At 40.0% G+C, this 25721-nt stretch overlaps 1 protein-coding gene and 1 pseudogene across 9 annotated transcripts in view; one reads left to right on the forward strand and one right to left on the reverse strand.

Moving 5' to 3' along the window:
- The window catches only part of LOC127490634 (ras-related protein Rab-5B pseudogene), a 102332-nt pseudogene extending 92616 nt beyond the window's left edge, over positions 1-9716 (reverse strand).
- SPIDR (scaffold protein involved in DNA repair) overlaps positions 1-25721 on the forward strand; it is a 454456-nt gene that overhangs the window by 140281 nt on the left and 288454 nt on the right. For 5 of the 9 annotated variants that reach the window (XM_008255503.5, XM_089335201.1, XM_089335200.1 and 2 more), the window contains exons 6-7: positions 17384-17595; positions 24923-25023. The exons of 1 other annotated variant lie outside the window; for it this stretch is intronic. In XM_008255503.5, the coding sequence (XP_008253725.1) occupies positions 17384-17595; positions 24923-25023 (313 nt within the window). The remainder of the gene's footprint in view (positions 1-17383; positions 17596-24922; positions 25024-25721) is intronic. 3 more of the 9 variants (XM_070076568.2, XM_070076571.1, XM_070076569.2) reach the window with 2 other exon arrangements.

Genomic DNA, 25721 nt, shown 5'->3' on the forward strand with positions numbered 1-25721 from the left:
TGGTGACGGATTTCCCAGAAACTCCTGCTTGCTTAAATTTTATTCTTGTTGCTTGTGATGCTTAATCTCTTATTCAGAAGGCTCCTTATTCCGAAGTTGCTTACATCAGGAAAAGTGATTCCTTGTAGTTGTAATTGTATTGTGTTTTAAACACTTGCAAATGATGGTTATAGATATAGTGACACTTTCTGTTCTGGGACTTTGACCACTGCAGTTGTTTTTCTGCTGTAAAAGATCCTTAGTAACTCTTTTGTATTATTTCTGTAAATGATTTTCATACCTGAAGAAATGAATATGTAACAGTGTCAAGAAGGAGTTTGTCATTAGTTAGCTTTCTAAAGATAGCAGAAAAAAAGTTGGAAAATATGTTTTTAAAAATATATTGTTAATCTTTATTTTGACACTTGAAATCTATTTTTTGTGTATAAAATAACACATTTCTTAGTGAAGATAATTTGATTACGAATAAAATTTCCAAGGAAGAAAAATTTTACCCACATAACCTTTGGTCACTGTTTATCATTAGTTAATCTATCAGAAATAACTGGTTAAAAAAGTCTCTGGGTAAAAGAATTTTCTTAAGGTCCTAGAAAATATGTCAGCATTGTATATTGAGTTTATTCTCTGTGACTTTTAAGTTCAAAAAGCAATTTTCTGACTACCTTTTTTATTTTAACAACAACATCCAGGTAATAAAAAAGATTCATTGTGTCTCTTACGAGAGAAATGAGTGAAACATATGAACAGGCACTTCACTGAAGAGAAAATATGAATGGCCAGTAAACAAGTGCACAGATGCTCAGCCATACGAATCATCAGAGACATATCAGAGAGATACTATTTTACACCCATCAGATAGGTAACACTTTAGTATATAAAAATATATAAACTGATGCTGCATTACAGATTTCAGACACTGCTAGTGGGTCTATCAGTACAGTGGCTCCACAGAGTGATCTCACAGTTGTGGGTAAAGTTGAGAATGGACTATCCAGTAATCCCCTGAGTTGATGTACATCACAGAGAATCTGCCATGTGTATGCCCAGTGAAACAAATATAGCACATGTGTGGTGCAATAATGCTGCAATGTGAAATAATGCAAAATCTTAAGAATCTAGCAATATTGAAATAGATAAAAAATGGTATATTCGGACTCTGGAATACTATGTAGAAATGAAAACTAATATGCCCTGTTCTTGCAAAATAGTGTTATACATGTATATGATATTACAGTGACATACACAAGATATTAATGAAATATCCTGTGACATACACAGGATATTAATGAATGCCTAATCCAGGAGGTAGGCATAGGAAGAGAGACAAAGGAAATTTCAACTATGTCATTCAAAAATATTCTAAAGTAATTATTTGTTATGTGCCTTTGACCTTTATGTAGAAATCCTCTTGCAAGAAGAAAAATATTTGCAGAATAAATGTACAGTTTTAAAATAGAAAATTAAAAACCCATTTGTGTGTATAGATTACTATTGGGGCTAGAAAGAACAGCTAGCATTTACTAAATGCCCAATATATTGGGTTTTACTGCATCACCAATTGGTAAATGGGAACATCACTAAGATCCCTAAAGTAGCTTGCTAATATGGAGTAGGGCTCAGACTAAGACCACATAAAAGTAAAGTCTCTTAGTAAATACTTTCTTGGCTAAAATTACTCCATGTGATCTTCTGTCTTCTTTGCTACATCTGCATATGAAATTGTCTGTGAACCACTTTGTATGTTTAGTTTTTAATGTTTTCAGTTTTTAAATTAAATATGTAAGTACAAGGATGGATTTGAAATTTTCTTTGTATTAACTGTAGCAGGTAAGATAGCATGTAGGTAATAAGTGGTCAATATATTCTTATTCATCAGCTAGTTTTCATTAAAGATTTGATAGCTTAAGCCAAAAATGCCTAATATTGATTGACATGCATTGATGCCAAGAAATTCCAAAGTACTATCTAAGCTGCTACTAAATCTTACTAATCTTACTGCTCTTAAATTCTTCACTGAGGAAATTCATTTGGATTTTGTGGTTCTCATGATTTTACTCCAAGATTATCATGTCAGTTGTGCATAGCTGAGTCCATGTGTCATTTTATGCTATCCTTTATATTTGTGAAATAAAATAAAGTATCAGATGAAAGCTTCCTAAAAGAATAGTCAGGTCTTCTGTTTTCCTTTATTCTTCAAAACATTCTTCCCAAGGTCCTCTGACTTTGTACAATCTCCTTTGTCATATGCAAAGCTCTTGTCTGTCTCTTCTTACCTACAAATAGCTTAAATGTTGATAATCTTACCAAGATCCCAGCCTGGGCCTTCTCTTTTTACTTTCTACATGCTATTCATGGACAGTCTTCTCTAACTCATGCCATCACAACTGTTTCTGGCCTCATGATTCTTGAAGCTGTAGTTCCATTCTACATCACTCTTAAAATTCTAGACCTGCAGAGCTATGGCCTATTGATGTTAGTTTCACCCCAGGTTTTCCCCAGGCATTGCAACCTTAGTTCATCAAAATCAAGTTCCATAATAGTGACTGCCTTTTCAGATGTGTCTCCTGAATTCCCTTTCTGGGTGCACATGCCTCAGATGACTGGTTGCTCATACTAGATGCCTGAGGTCTGCTTTGATTCCATGTTCACTTTCATCCCTAACATCTGAGTCCTCAAGTGTTGTTGCATCTTTTTTCTCTTTTTCTATCAATTCTGTCTCTCTATTCCTGTTATCACTGAGACCCTTTTCATGTGTTACCCTGACAGTGGAAGAACCTTTTAGCTAGCTGCTTTCCCTGCGTGCTGGCCGGATCCCTTCTCTCTCTCATTTCACTTTCTGTTCTATAGAATGTTGTTGGCATGATCATCCCACATTAACATCTGATGTTGTTAGCCCCTGTTTAAAACTGCCAGTGGACCTCACTGCCTCAGAAGGAAGGCATATGCCCTGCTGTGATCTGCATGGCCCCACTGCAGCCTTATCTCTTGCCACTTCTTCTAAACTTTCCTGCATCTCCTGTGTTTTCCCTGACCTCATATTCTTGGTCCTCCTGTCCCTTCTTCATGATATGTATTTCCTTTCCTCTCTGCCTGATTAACTCACATTTAGCATTCAGCTTCAGGTAGATCCTGGGAAGCAAAGCTTTCCTGATGGTGTTCTCTTCGCTGCTCTATCCTTTTGTCCCAAATGGTCTTATTGCTTCTGTTTCGGGTCCTCCTTGGAGGCCCAGCAATACCTCTAATACATTACTTCTGCCACATGTTTTGTAACTATTTGGGTGAAGCTTCCGCCATCCCTGTGAAGCAGCATGAATTCTTTTCACGTTTGTATGTGAGTTTGTAGCACAGGGCCCTGTGGTTGGTTATTTGTTGACTTATTTCTGGGAGAGTTGTTCTCAACTGCAAGGATGATCTTGTCCCCTAAGGGACATTTGGCAATGTTTAGAGACTTTTTTTTTTTTTTTGGACAGGCAGAGTTACACAGTGAAAGAGAGACAGAGAGAAAGGTCTTCCTTTTTCCATTGGTTCACCCCCTCAAGCAGCTGCTATGGCCGGCGCATTGCGACCAGTGCGCTGTGCCGATCCGAAGCCAGGAGCCAGATACTCCTTGGGTGCAGGGCCCAAGGACCTGGGCCATCCTCCACTGCACTCCCGGGCTACAGCAGAGAGCTGGACTGGAAGAGGTGCAACCAGGACAGAATCCAGCACCCCAGCCGGGACTAGAACCCAGGGTGCTGGCACCGCAGGCGGAGGATTAGCCTAGAGACATTTTTAATTTATTAAAGAGGCAAAAGAGAGACAAGGAGAAACAGATACAGAGAGATCTCTCACTTGCTATTTCACTTCCCAAATGCTTAACAAGGGTAGGAGGATTGTGGGAGGCAGCCCTAAGCCAGGAGCTGTGAACTCAATCCAGGTCTCCCATGGGGTGGTAGGATGAAACTTCTTGGGCCATCACTGCTGCCTCCCAGGGTCCATACTGCAGGAATCTGAAATCAAGAGCTGGAGCCAGAAGTCAAAATCAGGCGTTACAATATGGGACTCAGGCATCCTTCCCTGGAGACATTTTTGGTTCACATAACTGGAGGGACAGGTGCTACTGTCATCCTGTAGGTATAGGCTCTGGACAATGCTGGACATCCTACAGTGCACAGGATGGCCTCAGCATGTTGTCCAACCGAAAATGGTAATGGTGCCAGGGGTGAGAGACCTTGCTCTAAGATGGAATGCAAAGCTTTATCTTAAAGAAATGACATCTTGTAGCAAAATGATATAAATATGGAGTTCTAAAATCAGATGAAGAGTTCTCAGTGTTGACGAGTTTCATTTTCAGTCTGAACTGCTTAGGTGCTTTTTGTGGCTCACTTTCCATATTTACATAGAAGCTATCTTGTGTGGAAAACATGTGCCCCAGTGGCTATTATTAATGGGTAAGCAGCTTACTTTTTCTCATTTGAAATGTATCAGTCAGCAGATGACCACCCAAGCAGATTTTTTTTAAGAGTTGGAGGGATGGATGGTGTATTTTGAAAGACTCTTAAAAAGAATTTAACTATATAATCCACAGAAAAGGCCAAACGTAATCAGCCTTTTGTTTTATGTAGATGAGCAAATAAAAGAAACCCTAGAGCTACCCCCACCACCACTGCACACAGGCACACCTGTGCACATGAACATGTAGCGGTCCTTTCTCTTTCATTGTTTCCATCCGTGTGCCTGCCACAGTGATGGCCATGCTGATCTGTCTAGGTTGATGGGGTCCCGTACGTTGTGAATTGACTGGGAAAAAAAGACCCATTCAAGCGAGTATATGATATATATATATATATATATATATATATATATGTTACATTTATAATTTAATATAGATAATAAACTACATGGATATACTAACGCACTGGAAAATTAAATATTGGAGGAGAAATTGTTGCTGGTGCTGGAATAACCTGAGGCTGCATTGTATAACCTACTAATGGCCCTGTCATGCACCAGAGCTTTAGTGTATATCTAGGCAAACAGAAAATATCAGGAGATTGGATTAAGATATTGGAGTAGGGAGGGAGCTTACTGCTCTAATTTTGAGATGATAGTTTAAAAAAAGTGGAGGGAGTGAGTCAGAGAAGAGTTGGGGAAAAAGCAGCAAAGGAAATTGCATGCAAATTAAAGGGACACTGTGGACTACATAGAGAGTGTGGAGATGCAAAACTCAGGACTCCAGCAGCAAGAGCCTCTGCACCAGTTTCAGAGAGTAAGGTGAGATCAATCTTCAGCAGGCCCAAACCCCTGGTGATAAAGCTTTAGGAAGAGCCTGAAGCGAATCTGGCTTGGGGCCCTGAGGGGATAGTGTACCTGCTGAACTAAAAAAGAAAAAAGAAAAAAAAAAAACAGGGAGCCATGTTTCTGTCTCCCAATCACCCTGCAATAGCATCCTGTAACAAGCTGATAGAAAGGGGGCCTCATTTTGGACGTATGTTGACAGCTGTGCTAGCTCATATCTGTACCCAGCAACCAGCCAAGCAGAGACTCCTGAGTATGGTGGGGAGAACTGACAGGGAGCTGGGTGCTTGTGACTGTGGAAGGCTTTTGTGCTGGGTCTGTGAAAACACTGAGGCTGCATGGGAAGGCTGAGGGCATGGCTAGGACTTTGGGCAGTCACTGTGGGAGGTTCCACACGCTCAGGGCTCTCTGGTTCCCTGGTGAGGGACATCACTGTGGAATCTATGCTTGGACCAAGGACTGCATAGATGCTTTGTGCGGTTCTTGTGGCAGCACGGACAAATATTATACCCACTGGGGATAGTGAACAGGCACTGGTCTCTTTTGAGTAGAGGAGGTGAGCTGAGTCTAGGCCTGCAGAGAAGAACAAACCTCCCCTATGATGATAAAAGAGGGAGGGAGGAAGAGAGAGAGAGAGAGATTGATTGATTGATTTACCATGCCCAACCTGGGTTCATTTTGGAAACTCCCTTCACACCAGAGCACAGAACAGAGCTCACTGGACACACAAACTACACATCTCTAGTTATTCACTGAAAAAGTAGATACTCTGCTAATCCACACAGGCATAATCCAAAGACAAAAGCTGCCACAGTGAAAAAACAAAGAAGAAACCAACAGGTATCCCAACAAATGCTGAATAATAAACATACCAATTCAAGAAACAAGAATAAGGAATACAACATGATGCACCCAAAAGAATACAACACTTCAGTACTGGATTATGAAGATGAAGAGACTGAAGAAATGCCAGAAATGGAATTCAAAAAATTAACCATAAGATTACTTAGAAATAATCAGAAGCAAAAATATACGATCTTATGAAATCTGTATATGATATGAAAGAGAATTTCTCCTACAAAATTGAGATCTTAAAGAGAAATCAATCAAAATGAAATCTTGGATATGAAGAATTCAGTATAACAAATAAATGCAGTTGAAAGCCTTAACAACAGAATCGGTGAAGAAGAAAGAATTTTCTGACTTAGAAGACAAATCGCAGGAAGTTATACAGTCAGACCAAAAATAAGAAATTAGAAAACTAAAAAACTGTTAGGAATCTATAGGACACTATCAAATGACCCAGTGTATGGGTTCTAGGAGTTCCTGAAAGTGTGGAAAGAGAGAAAGGATTAGAAGGCTTTTTTGGTGAAACAATAACAGAAAAAACTTACCTAATTTGAAGAAAGAAAGGGACATCCAAGTGCAGGAAGCACATAGAACTCCTAATAGATATGACAAGAAAAGATCTTCACCAGGACACATTGTAATCAAACTCTCTACAGTAAAACATAAATAATAGATTCTAAAATGTGCACGTGAGAAACACAAGATTACTTTCAGAGGATCTCCAATTAGACTCACAGCAGACTTCTCATCAAAAACCCTCCAGGCTAGGAGAATATGGTGAGATATATTCCAAGTCTTAAGAGAAAAAAACTGCCAACCCAGAACACTGTACCCTGTAAAGGTCTCATTTATGAATAAAGGTGAAATAAATACCTTCCATTACAAACAGAAATTGAAAGAATTTGCCATCACTCTTCCAGCCTTGCAAAAGATGCTTAATGATGTGCTGCATACAGAAACACAGAAGCATGGTCATCACTAAGAAAGAAGGTAAAGGCAAGAAATCTCCCAGTAAAAGTACAAAAGAAATTCAAAGTAAAAAATAGGAATATTTATGGAAAAATGGCAGGGCAAAGTCATTACTTATAAATAGTCACCTTGGATATAAATGGCCTCACCTCTCCAGTTTAAAGACACAGACTGGCTAAATGGATTAAAAAAAAAAAAAAAAAAACAAAACCCATCAGTTTGCTGCCTACAAGAAATACATCTCACCAAGAAAGATGCACAGAGACTTAAAGTGAAAGGATAAAAAAAGATACTCCATGCCAACAGAAACCAAAAAAGAGCTGGTGTAGCTATCCTAATATCAGACAAAGATAAATAAAATAGACTTTAACACAAAAACTGTTAAAAGAGACAAAGAAAGACACAATTAATTAAGGGATCAACTCAGCAGGAAGATGAAACTGTTATAAACATATGTACACTTAATTACAGGGAACCAAGCCATTTAAAGAAGTGTTAAGGGATTTAAAGGGAGACATAGACTCCAATACAATAGTAATGGGGACTTCAGTACTGCATTTTCAGCAAGAAAATGATAAAGCAGACAGAAAATCAGCAAGAAAACAGGAGTGTTAATCAACACTATAGAGCAAATGGACCTAATAGATATCTACAGAACTTTCCATCCTACAGTTGCAGGATACACATTCTTCTCACCAGTACATGGAACTTTCTCTAGGATTGACCACACGCTAGACCATAAAACAAGACTTAGCAAACTCAAAAAAATCTAAATCATACCATGCATCTTCATAAAACAATGGAATGAAGCTGGAAATCAGCAACTCAGGCATCTCTAGAACATATGCAAACACATGGAGACTGAACAACATGTTCCTTAATGAATAGTGGACCATAGAAGACATCAAAAAATTTCTGGAAATACATGAAGATGGCAGTACAACATATCAAAACTTATGTGATGCAGCAAAAGCAGTGTTAAGAGGAAAGTTTATAGTAATCAGTTTCTACACCAAGAAATTGGAAAGGCACCAAATAAATGAACTGTTAGTGTATCTCAAGGACTTAGAAAAACAACAGCAAACCAGACCCAAATCAAAAATTATAGGAGAAAAGAAATAATTAAAAATTAGAGAAGGTGTAAATAAATTTGATTAAAAAATACAAAAGATCAGCAAAATAAATAGCTGGTTTTCCCAAAAATAAACAAAACTGACACACCATTGACCCAATGAACCAAAAAAATAGAGAGAAAAGACCGAATTAATGAAATTAGAGATGAAAAAGTAGATGTAACTGCAGACATCATGGACATTTTTTTAAAAATCATCACAAATTACTACAGAATACTAACTGCCAACAAACCAGGAAATCTGAAAGAAATGGATAGATGCTTAGACACATAAAACCCACCAAAATTGAGTCAAGAAGACATAGAAAACCTAAACAGCCCATGACCAAGGTGGAAATTGAATCAGTAATAAAAATCCTCCCAAAAAGAAAAGCCTGGGACTGGATGGCTTCACTGCTGAGTTCTACCAGACATTTAAAGAAGAACTAACTCTAATTCTTCTCAAATTATTCAAGGCAATTGAAAGGGAGAGAATCCTCCCAAATTCTTTCTGTGAAGCTAGCATCACCTTAATTCCTAAAGCTGAAAAAATTTGCAACAGAGAAAGAGATCTATAGACCAATTTCCTTGATGAACATAGACGCAAAAATCATCAACAAAATTCTAGCTAATCAAATCTAAAACACATCATAAAGATGATTTACCTGGACCAAGTGGGATTTATCCCTGGTATGCAGGGATGATTCAACATTGGCAAATCAATGTGATACATCACATTAACAAATTGAAGAATAATAAACATATGATTATCTCAATAGATGCAGAAAAAGCATTTGATAAAATACAATACCCTTTCACAATGACAACCTTAAGCAAATCGGGTTTAGAAGAATTGTTCCTCAACACAATCGAGGCAATTTGTAAAAAACCCATGGTGTTGAATTGCAGGGTAGTAGTCCACCCGAATAAGGATGGACTGGGTCTGAAGAAAGGTTAAGTGCGCCGCTCTCCTGTTCCCCATCCCCCCAATCCCGGGGACAGTCAGATGCAGCGGGGAGTGAAGTCAAGTAAGCAAGAACTCATTTATTGCATGCATTGCAAAGCCTTTTAAAGCACAGGACTGCAGGATTACTGGGGCAGGGCATAAGGACCAACCAATTACTTACAAGGTCATTTTATGGGGAGACTTTTTACAGGACCAGCCATATGTCTGTACACTCGTCATCAGTTGTCGTCACCTCCCTTGATGCTGCGCAGCCAGTCAGCTTTAGGTGGTAAACAACTCTGGGTACCACCTACCTTACTTCCTTTGGGCGCCATCTTTGAATTGCCTCCTGTGCCTAATTCCCCCACAGATTTCCCCCTTTTTTTATATTAAAGAGAAAGAGGAACTGAGTGGAGAGTGTGCCTGTCTTAGGTTGTCCCCTCTGACTGGGATCAGCCCTTTAGGGAGCATGTCTGTCTTAGGTTGTCCCCCTCTGGGGATCTTACCCGTCTTTGGCTACTACTCCAGCTGTTAAGGGCTGCCCCAGTGGATCTTACCCGTCATTGGCTACCACCTCAGCAACTCAGGGTATTATGTATTATACCTCTACATCTTGGCAGTGGCCATGGGCGAATGTATAGAGTTCCCAATCTAGCGCTTAAAGAGCAGCATAACCCAGTTCTTAAAGAGTGGCATATTTTTGTCAGACCAACATTAACTGGACTGCAGCGATGTGATCTTGGACAAATTTACAAGAAAGACCAAGGGGCCCACAAGGGGGAGGAGATAAGGAAGCCATCCCCCAAGGCCCGACCTCAGGTAATGAGAGTTTTCAAGATCTTCTTGGAGGGTCTTGAATTTGTCCTGCACAGCGCCAGAGCGATTAGCATAGAAGCAGCACTCCTGATGTACCGTGATGATCCAGTTACAATGAGGCAGAGGGTCCAATATGGTCTTTTTATCCTTGTAAGAGAAAAGGAAAAATCACTCCTCAGGACGGGGTCTTCCTGGGTGACGTTCTTTGGCAAAAGGGGGGATATTTAAGGTTTCTCACAGGTACCCATAGGGGATTGGAATTCCCCTGAGGGAACACATCCAAATCCTGTACCAGCACCTATCAGTAGGTCTGGTCCTTGCCAGCATCCCGTTGGTGGGTTTTTCCATTTTTACCCTAACCGAAAGGTAGAGTACTTGGAGGGATTGTAAAAGGCTGACAAGGGCTGATGTTTTGGAAAATTTAAAATAGTTAAGATGAGCATGGCCATTCCTACCTGGTCTTGTGGGGGTATGATTCCCCCTTTTTGTTTTGTAAGTTTTTATTTTGTTTTTTGATGATTGTCCTTGTGGGTTGTGAGGAATTTTAGTAGAGTGTTGAATTATTTTACATCTTGGCAGCACTTTTAATTTAAACATTCCGATTGGTTATTATCTCTGAAAGATGAGAGATATATCTTTTGACATTTCCAGGGGCCCTTCTGGAGATACCAAAAGTTTAGAGAATTTAGAACTTTGATTTTTAGAAAGTCTGTTAAAGGTGCCAAAAGAACTTACATTATTTGGTTAGATTAGAATTTCTTAACATTTTGAAGTGACAGTCATTTATTTAATTAGGGCAATTTTAACACTTTTAGACCAGATTTAATTATAATGATGTTTAACATAGTTTTTTAAGACTTAATTTTTTTTTTAATCTAAACTTAACAGAGACAGTAGAGTACACAATAGATTACCTTGGCAGAATATGAATTTTAGGTCTCTTGTTGTCGAATAAACCAGAAATAAAACCTTGAACATAAGAGTTAGCACATGAAATCATCACATAACTCAAAACTATTTAACAGAGTCACAAAGAGCTTACAGGACCTAACTCTTGAAATGGCAGAGTAACCAATTAAGCAGACACTGTTAAAAAGAGGCGCTACAATTTTCACAAAAACAGATCTATAAAAGGAACAAGTTTAAAGCATATCAAAGACATGTAAAGGCCCTGCATTGAATGGGGAAAAGTTGGAAGCATTCTCACTGAGACCTGGAACTAGACAAGGATGCCCATTCTCACCAATGCTGTAAAATATAAGCCTGGAAGTTTTAACCAGAGCCATTATGCAAGAATCAAATTTGGAAAGAGGAAATCACACTTCCTTGTTTTCAGATGACATGATTGTATATGTAGGGGACCCCAAAACTCCACTAAGAGATTATTGGAATACATAGAAGGCTTTATTAAAGCAGCAGGATATAAAATAAGTACACAAAAATTAACAGCCTCTGTAAACACAGATAATGCCAAAGTCAAGAACGAACTTCTTAGATCAACCCTATTCACAATAGCTATATAAAAAAAAGTCAAATACCTTGTGATAAATTGAACCAAGGATGTCAAATATCTCTATGATGAGAAGTACTCAACATTAAAGAAAGAAATAGAAGAAGATACAAAAAAGTGGAAAAATCTTCCATGTTCATGGCTTGGAAGAAACAGTCATCAAAATGTCCATACTTCTCAAAGCAGCTTACACATTCAGTGCAATACCAATCACAATACTAAGGTTATTCCCCTCAGAAATAGAAAAAAAAAATTATGTTGAAATGCATATGGAAACACAGGAGACCCCAGATAACTAAAGCAGTCTTCTACAATAAAAACAAAGCCAGAAGCATCATAACACCAGATTTCAAGACATAGTACAGGGCAGTTATAATCAAAACAGCATGGTACTGGTACAAAAACAGATGGATAGACTAATGGAACAGATTAGAAACACCAGAAATCAATCCAAGCATCTACAAACAACTTATATTTGGCAAAAGAGACAAAACCAATCCCTGGAGCAAGGACAGTCTCTTCAACAAATGGTGCTGGGGAAACAGGATTTCCACATGCAGAAGTATGAAGCAAGACCCCTACCTTACACCTTACACAAAAATCCACTCAAAATGGATTAAATACCTAAATCTATGACCTAATACCATCAAATTATTAGAAAACATTGGGGAAACCCTGCAAGACATTGGCACAGACAAAGAGTTCTTGGAAAAGGCCCCAGTGGCACAGGTAATCAAAGCCAAAATTATAAATTGGATTATATCAAATTGAGAATCTTCTGTACTGCAAAAGAAACACTCAGGAAAGTGAAGAGGCAACTGACAGAATGGGAGAAGTTATTTGCAAACCATGCAACTGATAAAGGATTAATAACCAGAATATGTTAGGAGATCAAGGAACTCCACAACAAAACAACCCGTTAAGAAGTGGGCCAAGGACTTAAAGAGACATTTTTCAAAAGTGCAATTCCACATGGCCATTAGACAAATGAATAAATACTCAGTATCACTAGCCATTAGGGAAATGGAAATCAAAACCACAATGAGGTTTCACCTCACCTCAGTTATAATGGCTTTCATACAGAACTGAACATAAAACAAATGCTAGTGAGGATGTTGAGAAAAAAGAACCTTAATCCACTATTAACTGGAATGTAAACTGGTAAAGCCACACTGGAAGACAGTGTGGAGATAGCTGCAAAATCTGAATAAGAGCCTACCATATGACCCAGCCATCCCACTCTTGGGACTTCACCTCAGGAAAATTAGATCTTCATATGAAACAGTTTTCTGTACCCCATGTTCATTGCAGCTCAATTCACAATAGCTAAGACATAGAATCAACCCATATGCCCATCAACTTATGACTGGATAAAGAAGTTATGGCATATGTACACCATGGAATACTACACAGCATAAAATGAAATCTGGTCATTTGCAACAAAATCAGTGTATCTGGAAAACATCATACTTCGTGAAATAAGCCAGTCCCAAAGGAAGAAATCCCATAAGTTCTCCCTGACCTATGATAACTAATAGAGCACCTAAAAGGCAGTCTGTAGAAGTTAAATAGACACTTTGAGAATTAATGACTTGTGCAACCCTTGTCTTGACTGTTGAGGAATGTTTTGTTTTTAATACTGTTTGCTGAACTCTTTACTTAAAATAGAGTTAATCACATGTATATAAAGTCATTTGAAAATAGATCTTAGTAAAAAAATAAGCGTGCAAATAAGAGGTGGAGCAGGAAGAGGGATGGGAGTATGTGTGGGAAGACAGGCACTGTGGGAACAATCACCATGTTCCTAAAGTTGTAATTATGAAGTGTATGAAGTTTGTAAAGCTGTATAGTTCTGCATATGTTCCTATGGACTTACTTATAAGGGTATAGTTTAAAAACTTCCATGGGACCCCAAATCCCCTTACACTGGGTGATAAAAATACCATCTTAAGTGTTAAAGTATCATATGGATATGATTAAGTGTTAAAGTGATCATATAAATAGGATTAAGTAATAATAATAAATAGAATTAAAAAGCAGTGAATGCTCCAACATAAGAAGCAGTCAACATAGCTGACTCTTAGAGTGAGAGTTGTTTTAAGTAGCACTCTCACCTCAGAATCAGCTATTAAGGCATTCTGGTCTGGCTGAAAAGCCCACAAAAACTGTAGTAAAAAATGTCCTACATGAAGGACCTCCGTGGGTGAGATCCCAGTGGAAAGAAATGGTCGTCAAAGGAGGTACTTTTCTGTGAAAGGAGGAGAGAACTTCCACATCGCTTATGGCCTTGACTAAATACTGTTGGAATTTGTGGATTCAAAAGGCTTCCATAGCCTAGGCAACTCATGTCAAGAGTCTCGGGTGATCACTGACATAGTACATAAGAGTGTTAATTGTTAAATTAACAATAGGAGTCACTGTGTGCTAATACAACCTCTGTCCCCAAAGAGTTGTATTATGAGAGTTAACAGTAAAACTTGTTCTTAAAGATTTATTTCATTTTAATGTATTAAGTAGAGGATATTCTTATGTCACATAGGTTTTAGTTATGCCTCAGTGTCCAATTCCATTGCCTGTCTTCTTAGATGCTTCCTTAATTAATGATAAAACTCATTCTCAAGGACATACTTGCTTTTTATGTATTAAGTGGAGGATATTCTTGTGTCTCATAAGTTATAGTTATGTCTGAGTGCTCACAGAAGATGTGCCAGGTGCTTCTTCCTGGTCTCCAGTGCAGGTGCAGGGGCCCAAGCACTTGGGCCATCCTCCATTGCCCTCCCGGACCACAGCAGAGAGCTGGACTGGAAGAGGAGCAACCAGGACTAGAACCCAGCGCCTATATGGGATGCTGGCGCCACAGGCAGAGGATTAACCAAGTGAGCCACGGTGCTGGCCCCATCTTGTATGCTTCTTTAATGTTAATTAAGTGTTTTCTTAAATAAAATGCAATTAATTTCAAGAGGCAATGACTTGAAAGCCCTTGTCTCAACTGTTCAGGAACAATTTTTCTTTCCTGTGCAAATGTTTGAACTCTGTACTTAGTATAGAGTTGGTCTTCTGTGAATGAGTGAATTGAAAATGGATCTTTGTGGAGAATTGGACTGGGAATGAGAGAGGGAGGAGGAGGAAGGGTAGGAATAGGGGTGGGACTCTGGGTGGGAGAACAAGATAGTGGGAAGAATCACTGTATTCCTAAAGTTGTACTTATGAAATGTGTGAAGTTTGCATTCATTAAATAAAAAGTTTATTTGGGAAAGGAAAAAAAAAAAAAAAAAGAAAGAAAAAAGAAGTAGAGCAGCCAGGACTGGAACTGGCACCCATAAGGGACATCAGCATTGCAGGGGCGTCCTTACCTGCTATGCCATTCCAGCCTTTCTCTACTTTTTTTAAAAGATGGATTTATGTATGTATTTTTTTTTTTATCTATTTCAAAGGCAGAGTAACCAAGAGAGAGAAACAGGGAGAGAGAGATCCTCTATCTGCTGGTTCACTACCTAGATGTCCATGGCAGCCTTGACTGGACCAGGCTGAAACCAGGAGCCGGGAGCTATGTCTGTGTCCTCCACACAGGCATTGGGAGACCAAGCACTTGAGCTATCTTGCACTGCTTTCCCAGGTCCATGGGTGGTAAGCTGGATTGGAAATGGAGAATCTGGGGCTCAAACCAGCTGCTCATTCGACCGCCCATATGAGATGCTAGTGTCACAAGCAGCGCCTTAGCCCGCTACACAACACTTGCTGAAGCCCTAGCTCACTTAATACTTACAACATTCCTATGAGGGTTTGTTCTATAGAGAAAGAAAGTGAGGCTCCACAAAATTAAGTGAAGTGTTCAGGTCCAATGCCATGGTGTAGCAGGCACCTGTATCTGACACCCTGTGTCTGAGCTCCATTTCCATCTGTCTCCCTGCTAAAGGCACAACCTGGGAGGCATCAGGTGGTGGCTCAAGTGCTTGGGCCCCTGCCAACTAAGTGGGAGACTCAGATAGAATTCTAGGCTCCTGGCTCTAGCCTGGCCGTGCCCTGGCTGTTGTGAGCATTTGGGGACTGAACCAGCAGATGGAAGATCATCTCTGTCTGCCCCTCTTCCTGTTAAATAAAAATAAAAATGTTTAAAGTGCCAATTATAATAATCCGTAGAATACAAATAAGAAGGCTTCTCTTGAATAATCAGAGGTATTCTCTGGGCTCACTTAAAGGCCAGTTGCAAACTTACGATTGGCCCTAAACTTCATTAACACAGTGAGCTTCATCAACCCTTAAGGACCTCTGTGGGTGAGACCCCAGTGAAAAGAAGTGCCCACCAAAGAATATACTTTCCTCTGAAGGGAGGAGAGAGCTTCCACTTTGCCTATGGCTCTGTCGAAATATTTAAGGAATCTGTGGATTCAAAAGGCTTCCCATAGCCTAGGCAGCTCTTGTCAGGAGCCTTGGGTGATCACTGACATCATACATAAGAGTGTTAATTGTCAAAGAAACAATAGAAGTCACTGTGTGCTAACTTCCTAAGCAGGACCTCTGTCCTAAAAGACTTGTATTATGAGACTTAATAATAAAACTTGTTCTCAAAGGAAAAAAAAAAGAAAAGAAAATATCAGAAAGAAGGTTTTGATTCTCCTCTACAGTATTGACCAGGTGGCTTGAATTCTTGTTTTATAATCTACTTCTCGAAAAATGTGTATTTTCAGAAATTTAAGTAGGAGACAAAAGGAACCATTTAGGACATGTTAGGAAAATGTGACAATGACTCACTGTTAAATAATAACTGCTGCAATTTCCAAGTAGTCTCTGTGAAATATTATATTGCTATTGTGCTAGAAAGATTAAGTTTTCATCTTTTTTCTTAGGTGTTTTTATTTATTTATTTGAGAGATAGAGTTACAGACACAGAGAGGGAGAGACAGAGAGAAAGGTCTTCCATCTGCTGGTTCACTCACCAGATGTACAAATGGAGTTGGGTTGATCTGAAGCCAAGAGCCAGGAGCTTCCTCTGGGTCTCCCACATGGATGAAGGGGCCCAAGCACTTGGGCCATCCTTTTCTGCTTTCCCAGGCCACACACAGAGAGCTGGATTAGAAGAGGAATAGGACATGAACTGTTACCCATATGGGATGCTGTCACCGTGGATGGAGGCTTAGCCTACTACGCCACAGAGCAGGCAAAAAATATTTTTCCTAATGAGTTTAAGATTACAGTGACTGTTAACATCAGCCTTTAAGGTTACTTGTTCAGTTTGGGAGACCACCTGTATGTGTGGCATTTGTCTTTTTGTGGCTGAAAGATTGAAATGTTTGTACTGACCTCAGTGGGCTCTGTGAGATAATGATTGCTTTATACCTTTTTATCCTCTTCTATTTTTGCCTTGGTTTCTTGCCTCCTAATCAGTCCTATGTTTCAATTTTTTTTTTGACACAAGATAAGTTTAACCTACAGATACTGTATTTGAAAACCTGTTTTATTTTATTTATTTATTTTTTTGACAGGCAGAGTGGACAGTGAGAGAGAGAGACAGAGAGAAAGGTCTTCCTTTGCCGTTGGTTCACCCTCCAATGGCCGCTGTGGCCGGCGCACCGCGCTTATCCAATGGCAGGAGCCAGGTACTTATCCTGGTCTCCCATGGTGTGCAGGGCCCAAGTACCTGGGCCATCCTCCACTGCACTCCCTGGCCACAGCAGAGAGTTGGCCTGGAAGAGGGGTAACCGGGACAGAATCCGGGGCCCCGACCGGGACTAGAACCCGGTGTGCCAGCGTCGCAAGGTGGAGGATTAGCCCAGTGAGCCGCGGTGCCAGCCGAAAACCTTTTTTAACAAATGTAATTATAAGGGAATCAAATGACATGCATGTATAAATTTGGTCTTGGATAAAACACTCCATATTTAATTGCATTTCTCTTAAATTTTTTCAGCAAAGTTCTACAGAAATTTTGGAGTATTCTTCAGAGAGTGAAAAAGATAATGACTTGGAAGATGCCCTGTGTATTGATTCAGAATCTCCCCACAAATACCACTTGAAGTTTGGATCAGCAAAATCAACAGAGTCTGTCTTGTGTACACCCCAGAGACAGAGGGCCAAATTTTTCAAGACATCAGAAAATTCAACAAGGAAGAAGTTTTTAAGGTTAAACTCTAACTTTTAAAATACTTTTCTTTCAGTTTTTTTCTTTCTTTAAAAACTTAAATATCTAAAATGTTAATTTTAAAATACTTGTTTACTAGAGAAGGAAAATGGGCAGAACATAATTATAATTCTGACTAGCAGTTACTGAAATCCTAAATTCTGGAGCAGACTTAATGAATTGTTCACCCAGTATGAGTGTTGGTGAATCCGGACATGCCCAGCTTATGCAACTGCTTTCTGGAATGCAGATTTGTTCTTTGCCCACCAAATTTTCTTGAGCATCCATGTCCTTGGTGCTATCTCATACAAGACACACAAATGAACCACTGTCTGTTCTTGTGTACCTTGTTATCTGAAGAATAGAAACAAATACAGACCTTGTCAGGTTACTTTCACGAATGTGATGAGTGAGATAGGCCAGGGCAGTGCTTGGAAATGTAAAGAAGTATGTAAGAGCCAGCACTCATGGACAAGAAATAGCCAGAGAGTCTGTAGAGAACCACCGTAGAGGATCATCCCTATCAGTAGAGAAGAGAATCAGGTTGGGGTAGCCACAGTGGGCCAAGTAGGATGTGTGAAAGAGCATGTAGGAACCATGTCATACAAGGTCTCTTTTAAATACAAGTAAGAACAATACAAAGCCAAATAGAAACCCATTGAAAGTGAGACAGAGAGGTCGGCGCCGTGGCTCAATAGGCTAATCCTCTGCCTGCGGTGCCAGCACCCCAGGTTCTAGTCCCGGTTGGGGTGCCGGATTCTGTCCCGGTTGCTCCTCTTGCAGTCCAGCTCTCTGCTGTGGCCCGGGATGGAGTGGAGGCCCCTGCACTTGCACTGGAGACCAGGAGGAAGCACCTGGCTCCTGGCTTCGGATAGGTGTGGCACCATCGGTAGCGGCCATTTGGGGAGTGAACCAACGGAAGGAAGACCTTTCTCTCTCTCTCTCTCACTGTCCACTCTGCCTGTCCAAAAAAAAAAAAAAAAGTGAGAGAACCTATGGGAAACAGTGCCACAAAGCAAAAGTAGAAGAGAATTCCATAGAAAAGGGGTCTCAGTAGAAAGAGTAAATATGGGCCAGGGAGCAGTAGGGTGTGGATCTGCTGGAGGTGTCTCCTCATCAAGAGAGGGCAGGTCGATGGCACTCAGGAGTACAGGCTGAGGAAGCAACGGGGTGGTGCCCATGGCTCCTTGCTGGGAATTTGCATTCCAGGCGTGAGGGGTCTGGACTGTTGGTGGCCTAAACGGGCTGCAACCTCTCCAGAGGTTGCAGAGAATATGAGATACAGACTTTGAGACAATGGTGAAGGTTCAGCTGAGGCTGAGAGGGTGGGATAATGACTCTGTCACTATCCTGGAGAGGAAGTGCCCCCCCCGGGGGGGGGGCAGTGTGGTGGTGGGGAATAGGAGAGGGGCAGTCAGCCCTGAGCATCAGAGTGGAGGGAAGAGCAGGATGTGGCTAGGTCTAGTGGCTTGGGTTTAGCAGGGTGAAAAAGTTCATGCCTTTTCCCCATATTGTTTTTCATAAAATAGAACATATTGTTTTTCATAAAATAGAACATAAAGCCTTATACCCAAAGTGCAAAAATGGTAATCTCAAAAGAGAATTAATGGTGGTTTGCAGTAATCTTTAGAGAGGAAGGGAAGGATGCTCATTAAAGAGATTAGAGTATCCTCATTGGTAAAGGCAGGGTCATCCAATTACAGAAATTCACATCCCCAGCCCTCCCAAGGGCCTACAATGTGCTGAGTACTGTTTCATGTGCAAGAAACATGGCAGTGAGTAGATGTGACAGCTTCTGCCTGTGTTGCAGTGCTGTAAAGGAGCCAAGATGTAGTAGACATAATGTCAGAGGAAGGTACATTTATGGAGCAAGGCAGAAGGGGGTATAGAGAATGCTCCAGAGTGGGCAATGTCATTTCAGTTTTAAAACAGGAGCTTGAGGGTGGGCATTTGTCATAGCAGTTAAGATGCCTAAATCCCATATTGGAGTGCCTGGGTTTGAGTCCCAGCTCCACTTCTGATCTCAGCTTCTTGCTAATATGCACCCTAGGAGATAGCAGATGATGGCTCAAGTACCTGGGTCCCTGCCACTCATGCTGGAGACACAGATTGCATTTCTGGCTCCCAGCATCATCCTAGCCCAACCCTGGATATTATAGGCATTTTATTAGTGAACCAGTAGATGAAGATCTCTCTCTGTGTCTGAATGTCCTATCTCTCTCTGTCTCTCAAATAATAATTTAAAAGAAAACCAAGGGCTCAAGGAAGCCCTGAGTAGGTGACATATCCAGCAGCTGGAAAAATGGAGCTGCCCTTTCCTGTGATGAGGCAGGAAACTGTGCAGGGATGAGATAGTTCTGCTTTCATTTCTTCAGGGTGAAAAATCATGTCTTTTGACTATTTTCAGTTGAACATTATGAGTCTGAGTAGGAATGCAAGTCTAGACTTCATGGATAATTTGGGTGCTAGGGAGGTGAATTTATGTGCTTCAGTGTCGAGACATTTTTTAGTAAGAGCTCAGTCAGTCTGCAGGGGATCTGGTACAGATTGAGAGGAGAATCCAGCACCTGGCAGCGTCAGGTGTGGAGGAAGAGGCTGCTGAGGGGGAACCAAAATGAGAGAGTATGGTGGCCTGCAGAGTAGTGAAGAAGTGTCTCTAGGAGGAGAGAGCGTGATGAATTGTGGATGTGCTATGTGGTGAGGAACAGGACGTGGAGCTGTCTCAGTATAGTGGTCAGATAAAGGAGACGACTAAAGATCCCAGAGAGAATGAAGAGAGAGGAGCTGAAGACAGAACTCTATAGAGGAGTTCTGCTTTAAGGGAAGGAGATCAACACGGTATTAGTAGGAGGAGAATGTGAGACTGAGGTTTCATTTTTTAAGTTGGGAGAAATTTCAACTTGTTTATGTCTTAGTGGGAAAGGCCTGGGAGAGGAGAAAATTTCAGAGCAGTGGAGAGGAAGACAGTGATGAAGCATGCCCTGAGATTCTCACCAGGTCGTCACTCCTGTTGGTGCACATCATTCACCATGCCAGCTCTGGCTGTGCACCTGTGCATAGGTGGGGTAGAGTCCATGCAGGTATGGGGATGAATCTGGTCAGGAGTACAGATAGTCCATCTATCGACAGGTGGAAGAATGAAATCCATGCATATATAGGTAGATATATGTGGCTTGGGAACAGATTCTTAACAGGAATTTCCTTCCTGAGATGATAGAGAAGATGAAGAGGAAGTTGTGGAATTTGCAGGGAGAGAGTTTGTGATAGTCACAGAGAGGGAATGAGTGAGCTGGGGAATGCTTGATACTGTCTGGTAGAATAAGGTCCTGTTGGCAGTGGTGATAATGAATTAAATTTGAGATTGACCAACCAGTACAGAGTCAAACCTGGGGCTAACAATGGTAGAATGGGCAGCTTATGGGGATTGTGTAATGATACATCAAAGGAACTGATAAAAGTTCTGAGAGCGAATTAGCCCTTAAGGCATTTGTATCTGGCTGAAGAGCCATGAGAATATTTTAAGCATGGAAAGCCAAGACACTCTGGCAAAAAAAAAAAAAAAAAAAAAAAAAAAAAAACCCACACACCTAAATGAAAGATCTGTGCGAGTGAGATCCCAGTGGAAAGAACGGGCCATCAAAGAAGGAGGTACCTTTTTCTGAAGGAAGGAGAGAACTTCCACTTTGACTATGACCTCATTTAAATAAGATCAGAGTCGGCGAACTCAAAATGCTCCCATAGCCTTGGCAGCTCATGACTAGAGCCTAGGGAGATTACTGACGCCATAAACGAGAATGTCAATTTGTTAAGTCAACAACGGGAGTCACTGTGCCCTTACTCCTCATGTAGGATCTCTGTCCTTAATGTGTTGTACAATGTGAATTAATGGTATAAGTAGTACTCAAACAGTATTTTACACTTTGTGTTTTGGTGTGGGTGCAAACTGTTGGAATTTTCACTTAATTTATACTAAACTGATCTTCTGTATATGAAGAGAATTGAAAATGGATCTTGATGTGAATGGAATGGGAGAGGAAATGGGAGTTGGGAGGGTTGCAGGTGGGAGGGAAGTTATGGGGGGAGAAAAAGCCATTGTAATCCATAAACTGTGCTTTGGAAATTTATATTTATTAAATAAAAGTTAAAAACAAAACAAACAAAAAAGGTTCTGAGAGCAGCCGTAATAATGGCATGGAGTTTAGGACATCATCTGTGAATAACTTGACCAATTGTATGGAAAACAGTGGACTTTGATGTAGATAACAAGGCCTTCCTTAATTTTCCATTTCTCTCTCTCTTTTTAATGTAGACTAAGTTTTTATTAGAAATAGAATTTTTTATTAGAGGACTTGGTGTGTCCATTCTTAAATTCAGGTACATCTGACCAGGAACTCTGTGGGTAGATTTGAAGCAGAGATAACAGGAAACCTAGCAGTTGCCTGTTGTACAGCCTTTAGTGTCTGGACTCAGAGGCAGATTTCCTCCAGGATTTGGAAACTCCCAGCTGTAGAGAACCCCTAAACTCATGTTACTCTGGCTTTTAATCCTATAACTCTGTAGTCTTTTATTGAATTCTAGATTTGACTTTAATCAGATAGTACTTTCAGATTCCATTTTGTCTTCTTTTTTTTCTCTGTAAAGCCATTGCTTTGAAAACCAACATTTGGCCAATAATTATCTAGATAGTTGTACATTTATACTTTTTGAAATATTTCTCATATTATGAATATAATTTTATTTCTTTTTTATTTGAGTGGTAGGGAACTAAAAAGGGAAAGGTAGGGAGAGACAGAGAGAAAGCCAGAAAGAGATACCAAGTTCCCATCTGCTGGTTCACTCTACAAATTCCCACAACAGCTGGGGCTGTGCCAGGCCAAAGCCAGGAGTTAGGAATTCAATCTGGGTCTCTCACATGAGTGACAGGGTCTGCACTGGTAGGAAACTGTTATAGGGAACTCTGAGGGCAAATTGAAGCCAGGAACTCCAATATGAGAAGCAAGCATCTTAACCTAGGTGAAATGCCTACCTCTACTAATGCAATTTTAATTAGTACAATTAAGAGATGGTAGGTATGTTACCTAGATTTAGGGCACAGAGTCTGAAGTCAGACCACTTGGGGCATGCATCTAGCTGCACCTCTCATTATTCCACTCACTGTAAGGCAGATATTTAATATCTTGGAGCCTCAGTTTGTCATCTGTGATATGGGGACAATAATAGTAATGTTTTCATAATTTTGTTTAGAGTGAGAGGGATATAAATGAGTGACTTCATGAAGAAAGGCATACATATCAAATAGAGGTAGACATGTACTTGTATGCAAAGTAGAGATTCTTGAGTATATTTCTGAGCATGAAGGTGATTTTTAAGAAATATTTTCGTGGGGCTGGTCCTGTGGCATATCAGGTAAAGCTACTGCCTGCTGTCCGGCATCCCATATGGGTGCTAGTTCAAGTCCCGGCTGCTCCACTTCTGATCCAGCTCTCTGCTACAGCCTGGGAGAGCAGTGTACTATGGCTTAAGTCCTTGGGCTCCTGCACCTACATGGGAGACCCGGAAGAAGCTCCTTGCTCCGGGCTTTGGCTCAGCCCAGCTCTGGCTGTTGCAGCCATTTGGGGAGTGAACCAGCAGATGGAAGCACTTTCTCTCTCTCTCTCTGCCTCTGCCTCTCTGTAGCTCTGCCTCTCAAATAAATAAATCTTTTTTTAAATAAAATATTTCTATATATTTATTTGAGAGGTAGAGTTACAGATGGTGAGAGGGAGAGACAGAGAGAAAGGTCCTCCATCAGCTGGTTCACTCCCCAAATGGCCACAATGGCCAGAGCTGAGCCAATTTGAAGCCAGGAGCCAGGAGCTTCCTTGGGGTCTCTCATGTGGGTGCAGGAGCCCAAGTGCTTTGGCCATCTTCCACTGCTTTCCCAAGCTAAAGCATAGAGCTGGATTTGAAGAGGAGCAGCCAGGACTTGAACCGATGCCCATATTGGATGCCGGTGCCACAGGCAGAGGATTAACCCACTGTGCCACAGCACCCAATCCTAAATAAATCTTTAAAAAAAATGTTCTGATGTGTATATACACACACACAAGCATTCAGAAATAATAAGTTCCTGTTGGAAAACACAGTAGGTGGTAGCAATAATGAATAAGAACATGTATTTAGTAAAATAAGACCATCTGATCATAGTGGAAGGAGTATAAGTGTGCGAGTAAAATGCAAGCAAAAACAGTAACATCCATCATGGGCATTTCTTGAGAGTTTACTCTATACAAGGTAGTGTTGGAAGTCCCCCGGCTTTAAGGCCTGATTCCTCATCTAAGCTGTTGTGTAATATTAGAGAAGTTCCTTAACCTTTCTCTGACCTCTGTTTGCATCTGTGAGGTGGGAGTTCAGATTTGTTCTTTCTACCTTAGAAGGACATAATTTGAATAAAACAAAGCAGTGTAGTAAAATGATTATTAAAATAAGACATAATCTTAGGATATAATACATTGACAAATTATGTAGTGTGCAGCCATAATAGTAATTGATAGTTGGTTTGATTTCTCTGGAGAGTACAGATGTGTTAGAAGCATAGAATTTTTTCTCTAAATATATCTGTATCTATATATATGCACACATATATACAACATATAAGTATGTATCAATACATACTTATATATTTATAATTTTTAAAATTTTATGTATCTGAACATATCTATATACAATTGGTAGGTAAAGTTTCAGATGAAGTGACTGTAATGTTCAGTGTTATGAATTGTCTCCCTGCCATCTGTGGAAGTTTTAATAATGTTAGTATCCTTGCTATGTGTCTGTGATTGATAATCGATTATCTCTGCACTTCATATAAGGGGCTCATGCCTACACACATACAATTTGGCAGGGTTTTTCTTGACTGGGACTCTGAACCCACTTTACATTTATCTGTTTGCCCACATCTGCTCAACCCATTGTGAACACCCTCACCCCAGACATTGCTCAGGGTTGTCTTTCTGTCTGTATTCCCTAACAAAGTTCTAGGGCCAGCATATAGCATATAATAAGCAAGTAGTACATGTTTAGGGAATGAACACCTGAACTACTAAAAATGGAAAATGAGTTAAACTGATTTTAGCTGTAATTTCTAAAAAAGTGATATTCTTAGAATAAACCTATTAGCCCATTTTTATAAGAATCAGAAAACTTAGCTTTCAAGAAAATTAAAAAATGAGCTAAGAGGAAGAAATGTAATGTTAAACTTTCACGTTTTATCTATTTGTCTCTGGTTGGTAAATATAAAATATAAATTTTCTTTTAACTAAACATAATACATTATAATTCATTAAACAGAGGTGGGCTAGCCGAAAGACTAAATGGACTGCAAAATCGACAGAGATCTGCCATTTCTTTGTGGAGACATCAATGTGTTTCTTACCAAAAACCACTTTCAGGTAAGGCTTGCTCAGGCATCTGAGGTGGTAGGTAAAAGATATCGTAGTTTATTTCTACATTAAAATATATGAAGTAGATTGTTACTCTTTTTATGACTTTTCAATAATATAATTTCCCCCCAACATTCATTGTTTAAATTTTTTTGATATCTCAAAAGTTGTACATGATTAAGTATACAAGTTGGTGACATAGAAAGTAAGTACACACTCAGTGAAACCAACATACCGTCTCTTGAAAAGATGTTGAAATCTAAGAACCTAATCATACTATCAACCACAGATCTCAGATAATTGCACATTTGAAGAACCTATGAAACCAGCGCCACAATCCTTACCATAAAGCTATCCATCACCTCTAAAAGTTTTATTCTGTTCTCTTATTTATAATTACTGTTAATATTTTTGTGATAAGAAGGCTTAATATACACCTTCTTAACATTATAACTGTATAGTATAGCATAATTAACTATAGGCACTAAGTTGTACAGTGATCTCCAAGACTTACATATCTTTATACAGACAGTTTTGACTGGTACCTCCCTAAACCTCCATACCTTAGCCCCTCACAGCCACCATTCCACTCTCTGCTCCTTTTGCCAGAGCACTTAGCCATAAAAGAAATAAAAAGCATGCATCCAAGTTGGAAAGGATGAAATGAAATTATCTGTTTATGGATAGCATGAATATCCTACACACAC

Source organism: Oryctolagus cuniculus, chromosome 6 (assembly GCF_051225735.1).
Source record: "Oryctolagus cuniculus isolate XC-2025 breed Fujian yellow rabbit chromosome 6, ASM5122573v1, whole genome shotgun sequence".
Classification (NCBI taxonomy): domain Eukaryota; kingdom Metazoa; phylum Chordata; class Mammalia; order Lagomorpha; family Leporidae; genus Oryctolagus; species Oryctolagus cuniculus.